This window comes from Suncus etruscus, chromosome 13 (assembly GCF_024139225.1).
Source record: "Suncus etruscus isolate mSunEtr1 chromosome 13, mSunEtr1.pri.cur, whole genome shotgun sequence".
NCBI classification, from domain to species: Eukaryota; Metazoa; Chordata; class Mammalia; order Eulipotyphla; family Soricidae; genus Suncus; species Suncus etruscus.
Window position 1 is genome coordinate 59,492,863 of NC_064860.1, and position 18,661 is coordinate 59,511,523.

The window sequence follows — 18,661 nt, forward strand, 5'->3', positions numbered from 1 at the left end:
GTTGGTCAAGTGCCAGGCAAATGCCCTACTGCTATGTTATCGTTCTGGACACAAATCAAAGGACAATTCAGCCTAGAGCCTCATCTAAACAGTCTGGAATCTGTTCCAGTTGTGATAGCAACAGTGAAAGAATCAAGGAGAGGAGCTTTGCAGCATCAATTCAAGATTAGGAAACTCATACAAGCGTTTGTTGCATGGAAGACGCTTGCAATTCCTGCTTAGACGGGTAAATATTTTCATTGCAAAATGCATCCTCAGCCTCCCTGATTTAATAGCATTAGGCATCTTCTAGGTCCCTTTGGTCTTGCATACATAATTGTATAAAATGAGATGAAAGCACTTAACCCTCATCAAAAGCAAAATTACATTAGAACTTGTAGGTGGTGCCACTATATTAAGGTGATTTGATGTTTATTCCTAAAAGCATATGATCAGCACAAAAATAAACCAATGATTTTACTTGTTAGACAAGAAAATACTAAATCATGATATTTACAGCATAGCTAAAAAAAACTATATTAACTTTAAAAACATTTTTAGGGCCATAGAGATTGCTCAAAGGGTAAACAAATACTTTGCATGTATATACTTTGCCTGGGTTTGATTCATGACACCACAGTTCCCCTGAGCACTGAGCTGGGATTAATCCCCAAACACTGCCAGATGCAGCTCAAAATATACGTATTTTGTGTCTGGATGGAGGATGGGAGTTTGATTACACCTAATAGAGCTCAGGGTACCATATTGCAGTTCAGAGGATTAAAATAAGATCAGCTGCATATAAGGCATGTACTTGGGTGAGGGAAGTGGCACACTTGGGGACTCCCAGGTTTTAAGGTGAGTTGTGCTCAGGGATCATGGGCAGTGCTCAGGAGGAACATGCTAGGGACTGAGCTTGGATCAACCATATGCAAAGTAGCGCCCCACCCGCTGTACTGTCTGAAGGCAACACCTTAGCCACTCTACTCTCTGGTACCTGAATATATGTTTCAATATATGCATTATATGAATCTAGGAAATGGGGGCTGAGAGCATTTCTATCTATGTTGGAAATTTAAGGAGTAAATTTCATGTCACTAAACACAAGTTTAGTGACATGAGCAATAAAGAGGAAATTCGAGGTATAGAGATAACTGAGATGGAGGGCTGGATCATATACCCTCCTCTGACTTCACTCAGTATGATACTGTCCAGATCTCTCTAGGTAGCAGCAAACTACATGGTTTCATCTTTTCTCTCATCTGAGTCCCATTTCATTGTGTATGTGTACCACTCATTCGTCATTGTGAATACATTGTGAGCTCACATATTATGAATACATTTTCACCAAACGGGATGCATATGTCTTTTCAAATAGTGTTTTCGAGCTCTTGAGATAGATTTCAAGAAGTGGAATTGTTTGATATGGAAGCTCAATTTGAGCTCTCAGTTTGAGAGATGTCCAAATTGTCCTCCAGAAAGACTGGACATTCCCACCAGCAATGAAGGAGGGTCCCTTCTCTTCACATCCTCACCAGCACAGGTGTTTTGTTCTTTATGGACTGAGCCAGTCTCCCCGATGTAAGATAGTATCTCTTTGTTTTGAGTGGATATCCTAAATAATGAGGCAGAGCATTTTTTACCATATGCCTTTTGGTTATTTGTATGTCTTTGGGGGAAGTTTCTGTTCATCTCTTCACTCCATTTTTTTTTTTTGATGTGTGTGTGTGTGTGTGTGTGTGTGTGTGTGTGTGTGTGTGTGTGTGTGTGTGTTTCTTGTAAAGTGCTACCAGTAATTTATATACCTTGGTGCTGAGCAAATATTTTCTCCTAGTCTGTGGGTGTTGTTTTTATTTTGGTCGTCATTTCCTTCAAAGTGCAGAAGCTCCCATTTATGTAATTCCACTTATCTTTGCATTCATTTCATTGGCCAGTGGTGTAGAATTCTTCAGGAGACCTTTAGCTTCAATATCTTGGAGTGTTCTTCAATGGGCTTGTGAAGGAATAAATCACCTTTCAAAATATATTGGCCACAAGAGGGCATCAGCTACTTTTTTTTTTTCAACTTCTAGAATCTAGATATGGCTGTATCTGCAAATAAACTTCCTTCACGGGACGGAGTGATAGCATAGCAGATAGGGCATTTGCCTTGCACAAAGCCCACCCGGTTCAATTCCAGGCATCACACCCTGAGCTTGCTCGGAGTAATTTCTGAGTGTAGTGCCAGGAGTAATCCCTGAAAACTGACAGGTATGGCACCAAAAGCAAAGTAAAAACAAATTTCCTTCATGAAAGGATTAGTCCAAACACTAATCACTCTTTCTACAGAGCTATCTGTTGAAGTTGCCATTGGTAGTATTGAATTTTATTTATGCCCTAACTGTCAACAACAAAAGATGTATTAGATTACTATTCTGCTAATAATAATAATAATAATTAATAATAATAATAATAATAATAATAATAATAATGTGTTCATTGGGGGGGAAAGCTTAAAGCACTCAGAAAGATAACTAAAATCATGTATTTTCTCTCCAACAAAAATAGGTATCAGAGGGGACCAGAGCGATGGCAGTAGAGATAAGGTGTCTGCCTTGCAAGTGCTAGCCTAGGACGGACAATGGTTTGATCCCCAGAGTCCCATATGGTCCCCCTACGCCAGGAGCGATTTCTGAGCGTATAGCTGGGAGTAACCCCTGAGTGTCAATGGGTGTGGCCCAAAAACAAACAAACAAAAAAATAGCTTTCAGTGGTCTGAGTGATAGCATAGTAGTTAAGGTGTTTGCCTTGCATGTGCCCAACTGGGATTCAATCCCCGACATCCCATATGGTCTCCCAAGACTGCCAGGAGCGATTTCTGAGTGCAGAACCTGGAGCAATCCCTGAGAGCCACCAAATGTGGCCCAAAAAGTCAAGAAAAAAAAAAGTTTTCAGTAACTATTTTTGTGGAAGATAACGAAGAAGAGCAACTGAAATTATTACATGAAATATATCCATTTTGTGGTCAGATATTTCAAAATCATAGAACATGTCCTTATGTCATGGTTTATCGAGAATATAATTTGAGGGCTTCTTTTTTGGTTGAGTGGGATTTTTGTTGTTGTTGTTTTGTTTTGTTTTGTTTTACCACACCCGGCAGCACTCAGGGGTTACTCCTGGCTTTACATTCAGAAATTACTCCTGCTAAACTTGGGGGACCATAAGGGGATGCCAAGGATCGTACCCAGGTTGGCCACATTCAAGGCAAATACACTACCTGCTATGCTATCAGCCCGGCCCCATAATTTGAGTTTAATGCTGTTCATACATATGCCTCATGGGGCTGGAGTGCCACATATGGTCCCTTCAGTGCTGCCAAGAATAATTTATTGTAGCAGAGCCGGAGTAAACCCAGAGCATTGCTGAGTTCTGGCATCAAACATATGCATATGTCTCTGGAAATGTCTGAATTTTCAACTACCTTTATTGACAGGAGTAGCTTTCTTTTCAATTCCAGAAACAAAATCTACAGTCAGTCTTCTAAACCTCAACTTTTTTAATTCACACATAGGCAGTAAATAAGTTCTTAACTCTAAATAGAGCTGATCTAGCCAGGAATAGTCCATGTGTTGAACTGCCTATTTCACTAAATTCAGTGGAGAAATAAACATTGCTTTTACATCAAGATACTTCTTCTAAAAAGAAAAATTAGCTGATTAAAAAATAAAAGTAATGTTTTTGAACTGTGACAATGGGACTAGAGAATATAAAAAATGTTCTTAAAAATTCATTTTGGACATCTGAAGTAAAATCCGGCTGCTTTATGTTTCCTGATAGTGCCCAGTGAGGCCATATTTACTCATTTATTTTGGCTTGAGGGTGGGTTCCAAACACCAGCCATGCTCAGGTACTCAGGGACCAATTAGTCGCTGGGCTCAAACCTGAGCTTACTGCATGCAAAGCATGAATTCAGCCTTTGAGCAGTCTTTCCAACCCCTACACAGAACATATTTTAAATCTTACAGAGGTAACTAGCAAACTCAGCTGATAACTTTTATAAAGTGCCAATTATTTGCTTGATACTCAACTGCAAAACTTCAAAAAGAATACACAAAATTTTAAACAGCTGCCATATGGAAATTTGGCCTGAAAGCTTACTGTAAAGTTTCTCTTCACTGACAATCAGGAATACCAATCAAAAAAAAAAAAAAAAAAAAACATGTGTGGAGGCTAGAGAGACCAGTGATACCAGACACTCAACAAAACTGGTTTGACCGATCCCAAAAGAAAACAAAAACCACTAAAATTCTATATATCCCTGGACTGGAGAGATACAGTGGGGTAGAGAGCCCTAGACTTGCATGCAACTGACCTGACCCTTGGCACCACATTAAATCCCCTATCAGGAATGATCCCCAAGTTGCTAAGCCAGGAGTTAGTCTTGAGCATCACTGGGTATGACCCCCCAAATTTCACATGTCTAAAGGTGAAGTGATGGCTTAGTAGCCAAGGGTGTGCTTTGCAATGTGTGCATATATGTGTGAGTGTGTGTGTGTGTGTGTGTGTGTGTAAATTTTCCTCACTTAAGCATGTCACACGTCTTCTGCCCATTCAACTACAAGTTTCCATCAAACCTACTGAAACAAGCAGTAACCCTGCTACTATATACTAATACAGAACATTGTATTAGTATATCTGTGTCTTGGACATAGATTCACTTACTTAGCAAGGCAGAGATTATATTTTCTCATGCAATTATCTAATTTTACTTCTTTTCTGGGAATGTATTATGATGCCCCCTCCTGGCCAAAACATTGGTGAAAATGGAATCTTCGAGAACTATGGTTTTCTTAGTTTGCCAATCGCAGGCACTGCTACCTTTTCTGTGCATTATCTTCTCTTAGAACTGCAAGCTCAGGGGCCAGAGCAGTGGTGCTAGAGGTAAGGCGTCTGTCTGCCTTGCAAGCACTAGCCTAGGATGGACAGCAGTTAGATTCCCTGGCATCCCATATGGTGCCCACAGAAGGAGCGATTTCTGGGGCCAGAGAGATGGCATGGAAGTAATGCATTTGCATCACATGCAATCAGATCGGTGGTTCGAATCCCGGCACTGATGGTGGTTCGATTCCCGGTATCCCATATGGTCCTCTGAGCCTGCCAGGAGTGATTTCCGTGAGCAGAGCCAGGAGTAACCCCTAAGCATTCACCGGGTGTGGCCCAAAAACAAAACAAAAAACATCACAACTTATAATTATAGTGGTAAGACTTTTTAGTGAACTGACAGGTAGGTAAACTGTCTCTTCTTTCTTTTATTCTTCCTTAATACAAAACCACCAATGCTCTAATTCTGAGCTACTCTTAAACCTCACAGCTAGGTTAACCATTGTTCAATCTGGGACAATTTGAGACATTTTCAATCAGAGATAATAGTTATTGCTATTAATAATTAGAATGAGATAACAGGTTTGGGACCTGGACAGCAATCACCTTATTCTGTATTAGTAAGATATAAAATATTACTATTGTAACAAAATGAAGATGATCGCAGGCTACACAGGTACACAGAACATAATTATGTATATACAACTATGAATATAATATAATTAATAAAATGTACCAATCTAAGCACTTATTATGCATTGACTTAACGATCCTAGACCACCTAAGTCTCATCTCATTGTACTGGCAAGTAAAGCTACTATAGAAATAAAGGGATTAGGGGCCAGAGAGATAGCATGGAGGTAACGCGCTTTCCTTTCATGTAGAAGGTCATCAGTTCGAATCCGGCTTCCCATATGGTCCCCCGTGCCTGCCAAGAGCAATTTCTGAGCATGAAACCAGGAGTTTCCCCTGAGCACTGCCTGGTGTGATCCAAAAACCACAAAAAAAAAAAAAAAGGCAAAACATAAATAAAGGGATTAGAGCGTTTGCCTTGCACGTGGCTGACCTAGGATGGACTGGACTGAAGTTCGACACCCGGTGTCCCATATGGTCTCCCAACAGGAGCAATTTCTAGAGCAAAGTGAGGAGTAACCCCTGAGCATCACCAGGTGTGGCCCAAAAAACAACAACAACAAAAAGAAATAAAGGGATTTGTCTAAGGTTATCCAGACTGAATGTATCCCACATTCATTTTATTTATCTTTATTTGGACTAATCCTATGCCTGATTTAATACCAAAATCAAACTTAGAGCAAAAAATTCTATCAGGGATTTCATGCAAACTTTCCAAAGTACCAGACAAGCTTTGGACCTGATGGAATAAAGAAATTCTTCCCAAATTGCCATAAACTGCCCACTAGATGGTAGCACTGAACTCAAGAATGCATCCATCTTGCAGCCTATTTTTTTTCTTGATCTTTCTTTTTTTTTTTTTTTTTTTTTGGTTTTTGGGCCACACCCGGTGACGCTCAGGGGTTACTCCTGGCTATGCGCTCAGAAGTCGCTCCTGGCTTGGGGGACCATGGGATGCTGAGGGATCGAACTGTGGTCGTCCTAGGCTAGCACTGGCAAGGCAAACACCTTACCTCTAGCGCCACCACGCCGGCCCCATCTTTCTCTTTTCTATATTAAGTATGTGGTATGCTCACTTCGGCAACACATACTAAAATTGGAATGATATAGAAAAAACTGGCATAGCCCCTGCGCAAGGAAGACACACAAATTTGGGAAGGGTTTCATATTTAAAAAAGAAAATGTGATTACTAGTCTTTCTATCCACCACTTCTTTTTTTTTTTTTTTTTTTTTTTTTTTTTTTGGTTTTTGGGCCACACCCTGTGACGCTCAGGGGTTACTCCTGGCCATGCGCTCAGAAGTTGCTCCTGGCTTCTTGGGGGACCATATGGGACGCCGGGGGATCGAACCGCGGTCCATCCTAGGCTAGCGCAGGCAAGGCAGGCACCTTACCTCCAGCGCCACCACCCAGCCCCCACCACTTCTTTAGTAACTGCATATATATATATATATATTCATGAGTCCTAGCCCTTTATTTCTAGTTCAGCCTAGCTCATTCTAGAGATATATATCCATATTGTAATATTATATCATATTGTTTTAAATATTTAATATCTTCATATAAAAATCTAATAAATTTTCCAAATTCAACATGTTCCAGATAGTTAAAAGATTTAGGGTATCAACTTCCTGAGAATTTCTTTAACACCCTCCATGAGTACTGCAGCTGTTCTTTCTTTCTTTCTTTATTTATTTATTTTTGGTTTTGGGGCCACACCCGGCGGTGCTCAGGGGTTACTCCTGGCTGTCTGCTCAGAAATAGCTCCTGGCAGGCACGGGGGACCATATGGGACACCAGGATTCAAACCAACCACCTTAGGTCCTGGATTGGCTACTTGCAAGGCAAACACCACAGTGCTATATCTCCGGGCCCACTGCAGCTGTTCTTGTCTTGAAAATCTGTCTTCGTAATTATGACTGACTGACTGTTATTTTCAGCCTTGAGCTCTATATGTGTATTTTATTTTCAGCCCTGATCCCATGTTTATAATTATCCATTCTTACTTTGCTATGACACTAATAGTTGTCTTTGAATATTGCATGTCAGTTTTCAAGATTGCTTTCTTTCTCAGTTCAATGTCTTAATTTTTAACGAAGTTGTTCAAGATTGCTTTCTTTCTCAGTTCAATGTCTTAATTTTTAACGAAGTTGTTCTAGTCCAAAACCAAAATACACTTTTCTGCCACCATGATCATGTCATCTAGACAAAAGTCATCAGAATAAACAGTGCCTAGAGAGGAAGTATATCTAGAGAACAAGTTTATTTTTATTATATTCATCTTATGACTTGTAATCTGTGAATAGATGACCTATTGCAAATATTAACACTTCTAAACTATTTTGTAAATAATTTAAAATGATAGTGTTGCTGGTGGGAATGCCGTCTAGTTCAACCTTTATGGAAAGCGATATGGAGATTCCTCCAAAAACTGGAAATCGAGCTCCCATACGATCCAGCTATACCACTCCTAGGAATATACCCTAGGAACACAAAAATACAATATAAAAACCCGTTCCTTACACCTATATTCATTGCAGCACTATTTACCATAGCAAGGCTCTGGAAACATCCAAGATGCCCTTCAACAGATGAATGGCTAAAGAAACTGTGGTACATATACACAATGGAATATTATGCAGCTGTCAGGAGAGATGAAGTCATGAAATTTTCCTATACATGGATATACACGGAATATATTATGCTGAGTGAAATAAGTCAAAGAGAGAGAAAAATGCAGAATTGTCTCACTCATCTATGGGTTTTAAGAAAAATGAAAGACATTCTTGCAATAATAATTTTCAGACACAAAAGAGAAAAGAGCTGGAAGTTCCAGCTCACCTCAGAAAGCTCACCACAAAGAGTGATGAGTTTAGTTAGAGAAATAACTACATTTTGAACTGTCCTAATAATGAGAATGTATGAGGGAAATGGAGAGCCTGTTTAGAGTACAGGCGGGGGTCGGGTGGGGAGGAGGGAGATTTGGGACATTGGTGATGAGAATGTTGCACTGGTGATGGGTGGTGTTCTTTACATGACTGAAACCCAAACACAATCATGTATGTAATCAAGGTGTTTAAATAAAATATATTACAAAAATGATAGTGTTATACATTTTGATTTGGGAGTCATACATGGTAGTGCCCTACTAAGCCTTAATAAGGCTTACAGGTTCCTGATTCTGACTCAAAGGTTACACTTGGCACTCTTGACTTAGGGGACCGTATGGGGTACCAGGATCAAAGCCAGCTAGGCCTATGTTAATGCAAATATCTACCTACTGCATATGTCTTTGGACCTTGGCTACTTTTTCATCAGGCAGGTTGATATAAATAAGGTTAGCAGAGTGCTATGGTCATTCATGGGAGTGAAAATAGGGGAACCTGAGAACAATGAAATAGTTTGGAATATTTATTTAGTTGCTAATATCTATATGAAATCAGTAAAATGAAGCGACATTCTCTGGGAATGTGTTATCTACTAACTTCCAAATATTTTGTAAGTTTGCTTGAATGCTGCAGCCAGGCACACGACCAGATAGTTCAGTGGTAGTAGTAGGTCCCAACTTTTACCTTTCTAATCATCTTCACTGTTATACATACATTAAACTGTGATTCCCAATGCTTCTAAAGGCCACCTTACTTGGAAAGTGTAATTAAAGACAAAGCTAAGTCGGAGTCATGATGGTAGGTCCAAGTACAATGTGACTGGTGTCCAAGGGGAAATCAGAGAAAAAGATGCAGAGAAAGTGGCCTGAAAAGGCCCTGCAGCCAGCTACAAGCCAAATGGAGGGCAATCAGTTCCTTTCCTTTTACTAACATTTTTCTGATCATGATCTCAGCCTCTAAAACTGTAAAACAAAAACTTTCTTTTAAACCGCTACTTTATTATTGAAAATCTAGCAAAATAACAGTTATATCTAGGAACTAAGATGACCATTCAGGGGGCTGGAGCTGTGGTGCAAGCAGTAGGGTACTTGCCTTGCACGTGCAGACCTAGGACAAACTGCAGTTCGATCCTCCGGCATTCCATATGATCCCCCAAGCTTGGAGCGATTTTTGAACGCATAGCCAGGAGTAACTCCTGAGTGTCCAGGAGTAACTTCTGAGTGTCATTGGGTGTGCCCCCCCCAAAAAAAAGACCATAACCATTAAAATAAAATACCTTCTAAGAAAGTGTCTTTAGTTTTGTTTTGGGGGCCACATGCAGCTGTACTCAGGGGTTCCTTATAGGCTCTGTTCTCAGGGATTACTATGAGGAGCTGGGCATCAAAGCCGGGTTGGCAGCAAGCAAACATGTGCCAACAAACTGCACAGTCACAGGTTCGAGACATTACTAGGGATTAAGGCACACTTTCCTTGCACATGATAAACCTGTTTGACAGCAAGCACTACTCGTTCCCCCTGGCACCAATGTGTGCAGCACTGGAGATCCCAAATACCACTGCATGGTTCAGTGCCCTAGCACCACAGGGCCCAAGCAACACCCCATCCTTGAGTCCTTGCCTTGAAACATTGGGAATCTTGTGCAGGAGCTCCCAGTCTTCCCAAGCAAAGTCTGGGACTCCCACTACCATCAGCAAAATATCGAACAAGCAGAAAGAGAAATCAGAAGAAAAAAAAAATAAAAAAAGAAAGAGAAATCAGAAAAAAAGTCCTACTTCAACTACATCAAATATAATTGGAGGCTGGGAGCCAGAGCCATAGTACAGCAGGCACTTGCCTTGCACATCTCCCACTAGGGTTTGTTTCCTGGCACCACAGATAGTCCTACCGGCACTGCCAAGAGTGATCCTTGGGGGCCAAAGCAGTGGCACAAGTGGTAGGGCATTTGCCTTGCATGTGTTAACCTAGGGATGGACTGTGGTTCAATCCCCTGGCGTTCCATATGGTCCCCCAAACCAGAAGTGATTTCTGAGAACGCATAGCCAGGAGTAACCCGAGTGTCACTGGATGTGGCCCAAAAACCAAAAAATAAAAAAAAAGTGACTCTTGAGCAGTTAGGAGTATTCCCTTAGGAGAGTCAGGTGGGTCCCCAAATTAAAGCAAACCAATAAAGCTATACTAGCTCTGCTGAAACCTAGCATGCCCCTAATATATAGCTTGTAAGAGAGGAATGAGTACAATAGTTGGGGGGAGGGAGGGAACCTAAAGAGGTTTTTTGGGGACTTCCATGTTCAGATCTGATAAGTATTAGACATGGAAACCAGTTGGGGCTGTTGTGTAGCTGAGGGAATTATATGTTCATAAAGATATGAAACCATGGCCCTGCAACTATCGAGTATGGCTCTCACATCCTGAGGTAAAAAAAAATCATGGAAATGAAAGAGCACAAGCAGTACATCTTGACAGGTGAATATGGTGTTTAACCTGATCAGATTTACATTTTAAGACAACCAGTCCATTTGGGCTGGGGCCTGTATGATGGTTGTGACTTAGTCCGGGGCTGACATCAACAGTACTTTACTTCTGTTATTTCCTTTACCTTCTTCCACTTCTTTTTGTTTGTTTTGGGGCCACACCTAGCAGTGCTCTGGGGTTATTCCCAGCTTTGCACTTGGAAATCACTCCTGACAGGCTGAGGGGACCATATAGAATGTTGGGGATCAAATTTGTGAAGGCCGCATGTGAGGCAAACACTCTACGCACTGTGTTATCACTCCAGTTACATATTCTCTCAATTTTTCTCCAGTTAAGTTGGAATTTTAAAAGCTCAGCAAGGAAACAAGAAGCAAGCTCATCAAGGGCTGAGTCCTAGATGAATGAACTAGACTCAAATTAATAATTTGGATCTCACTGATTCTGTAAGTTACTTTGTGAAGTTTAACTTAGGGCAAGGACTCTTTCTCTATACACTGCTATTAATTTTAGAAAAAGCACTTAGGGCCCGGAGAGATAGCACAGCGGCGTTTGCCTTGCAAGCAGCCAATCCAGGACCAAAGGTGGCTGGTTCGAATCCCGGTGTCCCACATGGTCCCCTGTGCCTGCCAGGAGCTATTTCTGAGCAGACAGCCAGGAGAAACCCCTGAGCACCGCCGGGTGTGACCCAAAAACCAAAAAAAAAAAAAAAAAAAAAAAAAGAAAAAGCACTTAAATTTTCTGAGCATAGTCAGAAGTAACCTGAACCCTAATGCACTGAGTTACTGACACTGGCAGTATTTGCTGCTGCCTCTATTACATACAGAAATTACATTTCATTGTGCCTCAGTCTTTAAACTATAACATTCTTATCTGAGAATAAGTCACATTCAATTTTGTCAGTGCCAACAGCTCTGCAATATGATATTGAATTAAACAGAAATATGACCCAGTCTTTAAAATTGGAAAATTAAAATACAGTTTAAGTAAAAAGCATTAAATAATAATATTAAGGGTCATTTAGCAAATTGTACTGTAGACAATATTCTTTAAAATCTAGGGCCAGAAATAGTACAGCAAGTAAGGTCTTGCTTGCACCCAGCCAGCCAATCTGTGTTGGATCTTGGTATCCTATATGGTTCTGAGTACTGCCAGGAATAAATTCCTGAGTGCAGAGCCAAGGTAACGAAAAGAGCACCACTAGGTATAGCCCTGAAAAAAAAAAAAAAAAACAAGGGAGGGAAGGGAGGGAAGGGAGGGAAGGAAGGGAAGGAAGGGAAGGAAGGAAGGAAGGAAGGAAGGAAGGAAGGAAGGAAGGAAGGAAGGAAGGAAGGAAGGAAGGAAGGAAGGAAGGAAGGAAGGAAGGAAGGAAGGAAGGAAGGGAGGGAGGGAGGGAGGGAGGGAGGGAGGGAGGAAGGAAGGAGGGAGGGAGGGAGGGAAGGAGGGAGGGAGGGAAGGAGGGAAGGAGGGAAGGAGGGAAGGAGGGAAGGAGGGAAGGAAGGAGAGAGGGAAGGAAGGAGGGAAGGAAGGAAGGAGGGAGGGAAGAAGGGAAGGAAGGAGGGAAGGAGGGAGGGAAGGAAGGAAGGAGGGAGGGAAGGAGGGAGGGAAGGAAGGAAGGAAGGAAGGAAGGAAGGAAGGAAGGAAGGAAGGAAGGAAGGAAGGAAGGAAGGAAGGGTACAGACTAATATAGACCAATTCTCACTAAGGGCAATCTGGGGGAAGGAAGGAGAGCCTTGCTACACATTCCACCTGCACCCCCCCCCCCACACGATTATTAAACAGGAGATCTAACAGGTATAAACAGACTAAACAGGAGACCTCACATAGCAGCGACACTCCATCTTGGCTTTTCCTTATGTCAATGAAAATAATTAATAACTAAACTATAATTGGGTTTGCATGTATTTCATTCATATGATTTGTTTTTAATATCTTGGAAAAACAAAAAGTTACTATAAATTGCAAAAAAATCATTGGACTTTGAAGATTTCAACCCCAATTATATTATTCTCTATACTGTTAGAGTGGCAAAATATACATTTGTTTGATGTCTTCATTGAGTCTTGGTTGTTGCAATCTTTATTCTGCTCAAAAAAAATGTAAATCTTTTTTTATTTTTTTAATTTATTTTTTATAAATCTTTTTTTAAAGGCACAATGAAGCCACACCATGAGGCAGAAAAGTGCTTTTTTAATTTTATTTCAAAAGTACACAAGGTCACAAAACTAGAGCAAGTTTTTATTTTTAAAGCAAAATTTTGTTCTTACAAATTTCAAAATTTACATAATTACTTATGCCAGAAACTTTAAATACAAAGTCTTTTTTAAAAATGACACTTAACATTCTCTGCTATATATGTCAAGTGTCAAAATATTTTTTTCTCAGTAATACAAGTGTAGTTATTACAAAACTTCACCATGGTAAGGGATGAGACTAAGTGAATTGATGAACTGCGGTTCTCTTATTAAAGCAGTAGAAACCAGTTCTCTCTTTATTGGAACATTTAGTTTTTTAGTGACTAATACCAAACCTCAATAATATTCACATACTCTTCGGGTTACAATATGATATATTGTAAAACTTGGGTTTTAATTAATAGCACAATGAGATATAAGATTTCATCCATGATCATTCAAGTGATAAAGAGAACCACAATTCACAAATTAGTTTATTATTCTTCCCTGGTTCTGTAACATTTATAAGTGGAAATTGTGCTCAGTTAGTTTGGTGTCAAAATACGCAAACAAGTTAAAAAAAAAAAAACAATTGCAAAATATGTTGCCATTATTATAAGAGTATCCAAAGGCAACCGAAATATTAAAACTTGCCCATTCATTTATACTACTTAACACAGAAATATTATAAAGACATATGTACATATATATAATATAATGTCAAAAGTCACTTTAAAAAGTTAAAACTGTGCCAACATTTTCTACAAACTCTTCCTACGAGATACATCAAAACATTGACCACCTAAATATGGACGAGTAAGGCATCTGAAAGCCCTAAACACTGTTGAGATGAGATTAGGAGGAAGAAAAAAAAAATAACACTCATACAACTTCAATTTGACATGCTGCATGCACAATTATTGGAAGAAATCAGATCTTGATATCCAACTTCATGCAAAGAGCTCTTTCTATATGTAAAATGTTTGCTTGTCCCTTCACGTGCTCCAAATTTCTACAACTCACTCTTAATCAGTACCTTTAATATAACATTTCATATCCATAATCTAATAGCCTTTGTAAGTCATGCTCCCCCCCCACCCCACTTGGTCCTAACACAGACACTTTGAATCCTTTGTAATAGCTCCATGGAAGACAACCCAAGTTTAGGGAAGTGATTTGCAGGGAATATCAGGCCAGTGAAATCAACATGAAACAAGATTAATAAGTGTTGAAAAGAAAGTTGTAAACCAATGTTACCTCAATTAAAAGAGAAAAGGGCAGAAATGACAGCACAGCAAGTAGGGCATTTGCCCTGCATGCAGCCAACCTGGGTGCAATCCCCAGGAGCACTGCTGAGAGAGAGAGAGAGAGAGAGAGAGAGAGAGAGAGAGAGAGAGAGAGAGAGAGAGAGAGAGAACTCCTGTAAACTATAGACAGTATCATTTCTTTCCACTCTTTCAGAATCTGCTGCTCAACTGAAAAAAAAGGTATAAAGTGGATCAATCCATTTCACTTGATAAGAGTGTTGTCCATGATGCATTTTGTTTGTTCAATAATGGAATGCTGGGGAAAAAAATATTTGGGGGGGGGGGTGTCAGAGAGATAGTACAGTGGGTAGGGTGATCTTACATCCGTGGCATCTCATAGTATTCCCCAAGCACCACTAGGAATAATTCTTAAGTGCAGAGTCAGAAATAGCTGAGCACCACTGAGTGTGGCCAATTTCCCTCCCAAAGAAAAATACATTTTCATTGAAGTGCTGATCATACTAATAGCAATCCTGAAAAAAATTTTGAGCCCTGGTTCAAGTAAAATCACCAATGAGAACTATTTGGAAAATTAACAATATTCTCTGATCTCTGGATTAGTGAACTCAAATGAGAATAGCTGGTAATGAACCCTAAACATGAATTCTGTCCACTGAATTTAATAGTACACAATCATTTAATTCAATAATAGTATCCAATCTCTTCAGATTAGAGATTGAGGAGCTGCTTACTCAGGTCCTAGATGATACAGACCCCAAAGGAAAGTGTTCTGTTGAGAGAATAATTGACTTAGAGCCAAATTCTAGACTATTTCTAGAAGGAAAGTTTATATATGCCCAGCTTTACAGAGTCTATGTTATAGAAACAGGCTGGAAAGGAGCAAAATTTGCATTGTGAAAAGTCTGTGTCATTATATCTTGTAAACAAATTTTGTTCATATAAAACAGGCCTCATGATGGATATTCAAAAATGGGTTTGTTTGTTTTTTTATGAAATCAGAAAGTGTTGGGATGTTAAAACTTTAAGAATAGCAAAATCAAGTAAGTTGCATTCAAGAAGAACAGAGAAGAGGTGGCGAGATGTCACAGTGACACGTTCCAAGGAAGTACCTTCACCTCTAAGCACCGTTCAGGTGATAGTCAGCTCATAGGCACCAAAAATCCATAATTAAGCACTAAATTATCCCAAAGGCACAGATGAAAATGTCAACACAAGTATAAAAAGCAGTATTAACCTAAGGTTAAAAATCTATTTTTAAAATACTTCCAAATATGTGTAACTCACACTAATCCATTACACAGACATTCCACTTAAATTTTCCACTAAAAAGTATACACACACCAAAAAAAAATCCAGCCTTAAACTCATGCCAACTTAATTTACAATGTAGAATTTCTACCACAGCACCTAAAGAGATAACAAAACCAACTCCCTATGAAAATCTAGGGAAAAGGTTTTAGAGCTAGTGAAATAATTTATTGCAGATCCTATGTACTATAAAGAAGTTGTCTACGGGCTCACTCTACTATATCCACAGTCCCTTACAACCTGAAGGGATAAACAATAAACTAACTTTCTTCTACTAGAACAGTATTTAACACATTTGGCAGTTAGGAGAATTACTTGTACTCCTTTTCCTTTCATTTAATTTTTTTTTTAAAGAATAAGTCACTTTCACAAATATAGGACTTGAAGCTCAACTTGATTTTCTGTAACTACACAAAGACATGTTGGCCATACAATAGCAACTGTATATCCTCCCAAGACTGAAATACAGAATTGACAGAGGACACTTTCTCGCATAAAGTGTATTTCATTAATCTTGGTCTATAAAGAAAACATCTTCTAAGAGCTACACTCAAGCAGGTAAATGCCAGATTATACATTTCTGGAATACATGCACACCATCATTCAAGAAACAAACCAAAAAAAATAAAAATAAAAAACAAACAAACAAAAATAAACTGAAGAGGGAGAAGAAACCTTGAAAATTTGGAACCAGTAGTCAGAGCATTTCAATCTAATTAATCAAATCATCTGAGAACTGTAATAAAAAATTAGTCATAATATCTTTCTTACTAAAAAAATATTTCCTGAAGTGAACAGGCAGTATTTAGCTGGTAGCATCTTGTTCGAGCTGTTCTGAAGATACCACAGGTCTCAGGGTACCTGGTAATAACTCATCAATTACTTCCATGCCCACATTTTGGCGGGGCCACCCACTTCGGCTCCAAGGAACCGACAGTTCCTTCTAAATGAATAAATAAATCTAAATCCTTCTGGGTAAATCTTCTAAGTGAATCTGCTCAGGGAATCTATGTTATGCAAAAGAGCTTACGAATGACCCTAGTTCCAAGAGCCGCCTGCCAATTAAATTACTTAAGAAATAGTTTCATAGGCCAGATTTATGAAAGTCTTGAATGTAAAACTAGTCTTTTCTAGAACACTGTGGTGTTTTCGATGATTAGAGATATTCCAAACACTTTTAGGGTTTTGCAAGAACAAAATACAAAATCCAGAGCAAACTAATATAGGTAAGTCTTTTTTTTTTTTTTTTTTTTTTTTTTTTTTTTTTTGCCATATGTTCCTTTACCAGTCTGGGGGCCTGGGGGAGTGGACTATTGGGTGACAAATTAATTGAGAAAGGCATTGCAAAGCTCACAGCAGAAATTCCAAAGTACCACTTTCCAATGATTCAAGTATCACTTGGTGTCCATGAGTTCACCAATGGTTTTGATTTTAATCTATGATTTCATATCCAAAGTGCAACATCTTACTCGCATATTGATATTTAGAAACCTATTAAAAAAATCAACCTCTGAAAAGGAAATTGTGTTTCACTTGGCGAATTTGTCTTAGTAGCTGTAATGCTGATCAGCAAACAAAACTTTTGACAGTTGTTTCTTTTACAGTTGCCGTTAATTTCTTTTGCTTTTATATAAACTTTGAGGCTAATCACAAACTTTAGAACAGAAGAAATTTCCTAGTTCAAAAGAAGGAAGAGAAAGGCGGAGAAGAGAGACGAAGGTGAGGAGGCTCTATACTATGGACCCGTCCTTGCTCTGTGCTGGAATCATCACGGGCACAGCTCCCATCCTGCTCAGATTCGGGGCAGCTACCTTAGCTAGTGGGAGAGTTGGACTCTGAGTAGCGCGTTCCAAGTCTTCGCTTGGTACTTGGTTGTACTGAGTCTTGGAATAACCTTCCATGTTGGAAGGAGACATAGATCCCAGAGAGGAGTGATTGCTGCCAATGTAGCTTCTGGCTGTGGACGTGCGGCTCTTTGGAGGGGGGACATCTTCCCTAAAAACAAAATAAAACAAAAAGAAATAAACAAATCTGATTTTTTTTTTCCTAAAAACCTATCCTCGTGTGTGCCTCGAAAAGGGTGTCTGTCATACACAAAAAAAGACAAATGTCTTTTTGTTTTTTTAGTAAGGTGCACTGGAAGTGATGTTACTTGCTTTGTTGGTAGTGAAATAGATTTTACAAAAATACCCACAATTATATAATTTACCAGGAATAGCACAAAACTTTTTTGAATATGATTGACCAAGATGTTTAAGTTATAGCTATTTAACACTTCATAATTGACAAAGCACTGAAAACTACTATTATATACTTCTACCAAGACAGACAAGAGTTATAAAGATTATAAGTGAAAATGTTAAGCCTTGTAAAAATTGTGAATTTGGACATATTTTTCACATTAAGCACTTAGAGATTGTATATCTCATTTACCTCTTCAAAATTACAGGTGTCCAGTCCCCTCCCAAACCACCATGTTTTCTGGGTATGACATAAGTTATAGGCCCCCTCCTTCTACTTTGTAAATACTGTAATTCAATATTATGATGTAGTCAACCCTGGCTAAATCCCTGGTACCACATATGGTGCCCCAAGGATGGCCAGGGTTTTTTCCTGCACAGAGTCAGGAATAGTCCCAGTATGGTTCTACCACCTCACACAAAAAAGTAATGTGAAAAGCAGACAGGGCATTTGCATTACATGCAGTCTACCTGGGTTTAATACCTGACATTCCATATAGCCCCTCCAAGCACTGCCAACAGTGATTCTTGAATGCAAAGCCAGGAGTAACTCCTGAGCACTGGTAAACGTAGCCCCAAACAACAAAAACCAAAAAAGTACTTTAATACAATTGCACTTCTAATCAGTATCTATTAGCTTGGACTTTTGTTTTTGTTTTTGTTTTAGACCGTATCTGGCAGTGCTCAGGGCTGACTCCTGGTTCTATATTCAGGGATCTCTTCAGGTGGGGCTCAGGGGACCACCATTTGAGGCATGAAGATAGAACCCAGACTGGTCTGTGCATGACAAGCAGCCACTGTGCCATTGCTCCAATCCCCAGGCTTAATGTATTTTTATGGAGA

At 39.4% G+C, this 18,661-nt stretch overlaps 1 protein-coding gene and 1 non-coding gene across 2 annotated transcripts in view; one reads left to right on the top strand and one right to left on the bottom strand.

Annotated features, from left to right (window-relative positions):
* The first annotated feature begins 6,542 nt into the window (after positions 1-6,542).
* Positions 6,543-6,645, top strand: LOC126026881 (U6 spliceosomal RNA). The gene has a single exon (XR_007502083.1). It is a non-coding gene; the product is annotated as a U6 spliceosomal RNA (small nuclear RNA).
* A 10,514-nt stretch (positions 6,646-17,159) lies between these two features.
* The window catches only part of CXADR (CXADR Ig-like cell adhesion molecule), a 57,333-nt gene continuing 55,831 nt past the window's right edge, over positions 17,160-18,661 (bottom strand). The window contains exon 7 of the mRNA XM_049785503.1: positions 17,160-17,573. Coding sequence (XP_049641460.1) covers positions 17,309-17,573 — 265 coding nt within the window. The 3' untranslated portion in view covers positions 17,160-17,308. The remainder of the gene's footprint in view (positions 17,574-18,661) is intronic.